Genomic DNA, 6,000 nt, shown 5'->3' with positions numbered 1-6,000 from the left:
CATTCACTTAAAAATGTGCAAAGCCCTGCATTACTGTTTCAGTCGAGCCTTACAGTTTAAACTCCAGCAAGGTATTGTACAGATAGGGAAACTGAGGCACAGAATGGTTGTGACTTGCCCAGAGTCACACAGGGAATAAAGGTGAAAGGCAGTGCTGGAAACTAGGTCTGTCCTCACTTTACGGATGAGGAAACTGAGGGAAAGAGGTCAGTATCTAAAGCAATATTGGAATCCAGGGCTTCCTAAATCCAAGTCCAATACTATCTACTAAACCATCTAGTTGTCCAGAGCATACATGCACCCAGACCCATAGAGTCTCAGGCTTTCTCCTTTTACAACCACATCCACAATCTTGGGCAGAGAAACATCCATACACACAACTACATACAGCCACATGAACAACCACAAACAGCAGCCAATCATCACTTCCCACATGGTAGGATACAATAGAGTGGCCTTGGGGGAAGAAAGCTGAATTTGAATTCGGACTCATTAACTTTCCGGATGCCTTCGTGCAGCGGGACCGGGACCTCAGTTTCCTTATCCAAATGGGATTTATAACAATACCTGTGATAGTTGTCAGGGTCACCTCAGAGAATGTAAGGAGCTATAGAAATGTCAGCGATCATTACTACAATTTTCTAATAACCCTGATCACCCACAGCAGAGGAGCGGGGTTGCCCAGGAGGCGTCTGGACCTCTCCCGAAGTAGGGTGGATGTTGGAGCAGACCAGGGGGCACCGGGTTAAAGACTGGCAGGATTCTGTAGGTGGATGTTTGAGGGGGAGGGAGCCCCTAGCCTGGGCTGGCCAGGAACAACGAGCAGAGAAGAGGGAGGGAGGAGAGAAGAAGCAAACACCCCCCACCACCACTGCCCCCACCCTCAGCCTGGGAGCTCTGGGAACCCAGCCTGCCAAAAGAGTTCTCTGAGAACTCCCCTCCCAGGCGCCCCGGGGCGGCTTTAAAGGGGGAAAGAGAGAGGGAAACAGGGGACCCAGGGGGCGGGGGTGGGGCGTACACCCACCCTAGGCCCTCACTTCCAGCGCTGCAGCCTCTGAGCCCCCAAGACCGCAAAACCTCAGCACAGGAAAGGGGTGCTGAGATCAGAGAGCCCCCCACCCCACAAAAAGGAGAGAGCAGAGAAGCGGCCTCCCTGTGCATGTGATCAGTCTGTGTGTGACCTTGCGTGTACACACGTGTGTGTGATTTTTGTGAGCAAATCTCGTGTCGATTTCCCTCCGTTCTCCAGAGCAGTTCCTCAACCACAGGAGGGGCTTTTAAAGAATTAAATTGCCACCAAGTGAGATTTGGGGTGTGACTGTGGGTTTGTGAGGGTGGGTGAGGATCTGCCCTCCCTGGCACTGTTGGGCAGTGTGTGTGAAAGGGTGTGAGTACAGCTGCGTGACCCTGGGGGTGACTGTAAGTGTGGCAGCGGTGGTACCAGTCAGGGCAGGAGAGAAGCTCTGAGTACCAGGGGGCATGAGTGTGTGTGTGCGTGTGTGTGTTGTGCGTGTGTGTAAGGGAGAAAAAGGCCAGGTGTGGGACAGGCATTAGGTGTGCAAATCCCACCAGTGTGAGAGAGGAGAGGTGGGAGGGGGAGCGTGGGCGCACTAGTGTGGTCGGGTGTGCGAGGACCCTGGAGCCGTGGGTGTCAGAATGTGAGTTAGTGTGCGTGTTGGGAGGGGGGCGGGAGGAGCTCGGGGATGGAAGGGGAGGAGAGACCCTCTCCTCTCCGCCGCAGCGGTCTCTCTCGCCTGGCGCCATCGCCCTTTTAAGAGCTGAGCCTGGAGAGGGAGGGAGAGGAGGCTGAGCGGAGCTGGGGGAGCAGCGCGCGATTCCTGGAACAGCCGGACCAAAAAAAAAAAAAAAAACCCAAAGCCGGAGCTGAAGCTGGAGCCGCCGCGACCGTTTCAAGTTCCCCCCGCGTGGAAAATGTACCTGATTTCTGTCCAAAGCTCCGGGATGTAAAACTAAAGGGGGCGGGGGGGGGGGGGGTAGCTATGGAGATGGAGACCTCGGCAGGCTCCTTTCTTTGACAGGTGTGGAGTAGGGGAAAAAGTCTGAAAGAGAAACAAGCAGCATGTACGCCAAGGGAGGAAAGGGCTCCGCCGTCCCCTCCGACAGCCAGGCTCGGGAAAAGTAAGTGCGGCGGCGCCGGCGCGGGAGCCGGGCGGTTGGGGAGTCCCCGGGAGCGCGGGGCGCGCGGGGGCCGCCGCGGGAAAGCGGGGGCTCAGGGCGGCCGGAGGGAGAGCGGAGCCGCCGGAGAGGCGAGGACAGGGGCTGGAGGGGAGCGCGGAGCTGCGGGGCACGCGGGGGAGCGCGGGGCACGCAGGGCATCGCGGGGCCAGGGCGCGCGGGAGCGAGGGGGCACGGGGTCCCCGGCCTTGGGGCGCGAGCGCGGGCGCTAGAGCAGACCCAGGCGGCCGCGCCGAGCGCTCCGAGGAGGTTTTTCCCGGCCGGGGAGAGCGAGGCTGTAGGAGCCGGGGAGCTGCCGAGTCGGGGGGCCGGGGACCTCGTTCTGCGCGGGGTCCAAATTGCCTGCCATCTCGGGGGGCGCCGGATACACAGAGGGCAGCCCCGCAGGGGCCCCAGCCCAGCCCCCCGTGCCCCCGTCGGTCCCCCACGTACTAACTCGCCGCCGCCTTTAAAGTTTTCGCTGGGTGCCGCGCGGCGGAGCTGGGCTGGGCTGGGCTGGGCTGGGCTGGGCTGGGCTGGACTGGGCTGGGCCGCCCTCGCGAGCCCCGGCTCCGGCCCCCAGGCCGCCGTCAGTCCCCACCGGAGCTAGGGGGAGGCCAGGCTGGCGAGGGTCAGAGGGGCACCAGGGAAAAGTTTGGGACCAGAGCCGCGGCGAAGTTGGCGGCCCCCGGCCGGGAAAGGATAGTGGGAAGAGGCCGGACTGGAGCCAGTTAGAGCGGGAAGGGTAGGAATTGGGGCGGGGGCCAGGGCTGGGGCTCCCCAGGCTGCGGCAGTGGGGGACTAGGGGGTCCCTTGGCTGCTGTGGAAGGTAGGGATCCGGCTGCCAGAAAGTTCTCCTCTGGATTGCTTTGCTGTCTGTCCACCCACCGAGCTGGGCTGGGCCGGGACAACCTCCCTGGAGGTCCTGGGGACCTCAAGGCAGCCTGGGCCGGGAAGGGTAAGGAGGCCGCCGAGGGGAAGGAGGCGGTGGCCTGGATGGGACCGTCCCCATCGCTCCTCTCCGGCAGTGGCAGATCCCTGAGCTTAGGCTCCAGGACCCCAGGATTCCCACGTCGCCCTCGCCCTCCTGCTGCCCCAAGCACTAGGAGCTCCCAGGAAAGTTGCTGGCTAAGTGGTGGCCCCCTGGGCCCCTGGGGCGGACACGCCCCCTCCACCGGCGGCCCCGCCCCGCGGCCACCTGTCCGTCTGTCCCCTGGCCCCCTCCCGCTCCTGGCGACGGGGAGGAGCTCCAGACTCCGCTGCGGGGCGGGGCGTGGGGCCTCCCTGGGGACTGGCCTGGCCTGAGGTCAGGGCGGGGTCGGGGGGCTGGAGGAGCCGGAAACTTGGAGACTTTGGGGGGTGGGCGGGACTTGGCTGCCTGGGGGCAGAAGAAGGGACCTGGAGCGGGAGGTGGCCTCCAGCGTTCAAGGCCGCTGCTGCAGAGACCCGGGCTATGGGACCCTGGTCGGGGCTGTGGGGCAGTGGGAACCTCCTCCATCGCTAGGGCTTCTGGGTAAGACCCAGGGTCCCCTGGCCTCCCCCTCCCCTGCTGGGGCCAAAGATGGAGAAGGGATGGAAGGCTGAAAATCCATTTTATCTGGCTTTCTTTTCCCAACAGTCCCCTCCCCTACAGCCCCCCACCCCCACCCCATACACACACACACACACACACACACACACACACACACACACACACACACACACAGAGGCTTCCTCCAACCCCACCTCAATGGCCTCCCTTCTTCCTACTGCCATAGCAGGCGTGGCCTTCTGGCAAAGGCTTGTTATGGTAGGGTGGCTGCTCATTGACTTAGAAGGCCTAGAGATCCCTTAGAACCGAGAAGGTAGAGTAGTATGGCAGAGCTGAGGAGGGCCCTTACATTCCATGGACACAAGGCTTTTCGATTCTAAAAGCTTAGAACCTAGCTGAGAAAAGGACCCTCATAACCTAGAAGGTAGAATGTCAGAGCTGGGAGGCACCTTCAGGATGACTGAGCCCAGCCCCCTGTTTGACAAATTAGGAAATCTGTAAAAATAGGAGGTGGAGTTCTACCTGTCATCACAGAACCAGGTGCATCCCTCTTCTATGTAATAGTCTTCCAAAGGCTGCTCTCCTCCTGGCTTTGAGTTTTCCCTGGTTAAACCTTGGTTCCTCCCATGCATCCTTCTGTGTCTCAGTTTCAAGGGCCTTCACTGTCCTTCTCTTCTTCTGGACATTGACCTTTCATCATTTCCTTCCTTATATGCAGCACTTCCAATTGAGCACACTGCTCCACATGTGGTCTGACTAGGTCATAATGCAGAGGGCCCATCCGTTCCTTATTCCTGGAAGCTCTTTCTTAGATTTTTTGGCTGCCCTGTCACACACTGTTGGTTCCTACAGAGCTTGAAGGCCACTAAAACCCCCAGATCTTTGCTGCTTAGTCTGGCCTCCTCTGTCATCAGTGTTTTTCTTAATCTGATATTTCTCCCTATTGAGTTGTGTTTGATTCGGCCCAGGGTCCTAGCTTGTAAGGAGGTCTGTTTTGATCCTCATTCTATCAGTCTTATATCACCCAAAAAATTGATGATCATGCTAATACCTAGGCTGGAGGACTTTCCCCAAGTCATTGATAGAAATGTAGAAACATCGTTGGGGTAGGTATTCACTGGAGACCTTCAAAGCTGACATTGAACTATTTATTGAGGGCTATTTTTTAAAATCTGATCTTGCGTCCTATGGTCTAATCAAGTAAAGAGTTAGTGGCACTGAATGATACAGTACCTCAACACTGTTGGGAAGGAGATGGGCCCCTTCTATCTCCTCCTGCTCCTGCCTTCTGGTTCAGTTTGGGGGGGGGGGGTGTCTCCTTCCAAGGACCCTACTCCCCGGGGCTCCTACTTTACCCCCAAGACTTCCCCAGCATTTTCAAGCTCCCGACTGAGCCTCCTTTACATCCCAGTACTAAGTTTCCCTAGGACTTCCCATTTTCCATCATCCCCTGTCCAGTCCGGGAGAACCTAGACTCACAGAATCTTACTTGAAAGTGGCACCAGGGGACATCTAGTCCCAACTCTTGCCAGAACAGGAATCCCCTCTTTAGCATCCTCCCATAAATGGTCATTGAGCTTCATGAAGGCTTCTAATGATGGGGAACTCACTGCCTCTCAAGGCAATCCATTTCACTTTTGAGTAGCTCTAATTGTTAGAAAGCTTATGATATGAAAAGCATGAGTTTGCGTTTCAGAGGAGCTGTGTTCAAATCCTGCTTCTGCTCTTGTTACCTTGGATAAACCACTTAACCTCTGGGGTCCTCAATGGGACCTCTAACCCATTGGTGGGTTAGACCACATGATGTATAAGATCCGTTTCAGCTGTGAATGAATGAATAACGTGGCATTCACTGAGGAGACAAAGAATGAGTGCCTACCTTCTAGGAGATCTCATTCTAATGGGAAAGACAGTATGCACACAACTGCATGTATACAAGATTTGTAGAGAAGAAATTGGACAGACTCTCAGAGGGAAGGTATTAGCACTAAGGGGGAATCAAGAAAAGCTTCTCGAAAACAATGGAATTTTAACTGAGACTTGAAGGAAGCCAGGAATTGAAGATAAGGAGGGAGAGCATTTCATAGATGAGGACAGCAGTAAAAATGCCCGGAGTCTGGAGATGGAGGGTCTTGTCAGAGGAACAATCCAGAGGCCAGTGTCATCGAATTGTAGAAGACATGGAAAGGGATAAAGCATAAGAACACTAGAAAGGTAGGAAGGGGCCAGGTGGAGGCTCCTGGAGGTGATAGGGACCCACTGGAGCTGATTGAAACAAATGAGCCGCTACATAG

The 6,000-nt window shown here is 56.8% G+C and overlaps 1 protein-coding gene across 6 annotated transcripts in view; it reads left to right on the top strand.

Annotated features, from left to right (window-relative positions):
• Positions 1-1,805: 1,805 nt before the first annotated feature.
• The window catches only part of SSBP4 (single stranded DNA binding protein 4), a 44,225-nt gene continuing 40,030 nt past the window's right edge, over positions 1,806-6,000 (top strand). For all 6 annotated transcript variants that reach the window (XR_011965538.1, XM_072601646.1, XM_072601643.1 and 3 more), the window contains exons 1-2: positions 1,806-1,934; positions 2,040-2,139. Coding sequence is in view for 5 of the 6 variants with exons in the window: in XM_072601646.1 (XP_072457747.1) it covers positions 2,081-2,139 (59 nt within the window). In the remaining variant the exon portion in view is untranslated. The remainder of the gene's footprint in view (positions 1,935-2,039; positions 2,140-6,000) is intronic.

This window comes from Notamacropus eugenii, chromosome 4 (genome assembly GCF_028372415.1).
Source record: "Notamacropus eugenii isolate mMacEug1 chromosome 4, mMacEug1.pri_v2, whole genome shotgun sequence".
In the NCBI taxonomy this organism is placed as follows: Eukaryota; Metazoa; Chordata; class Mammalia; order Diprotodontia; family Macropodidae; genus Notamacropus; species Notamacropus eugenii.
This window is presented reverse-complemented; position numbering and strand designations above follow the sequence as displayed.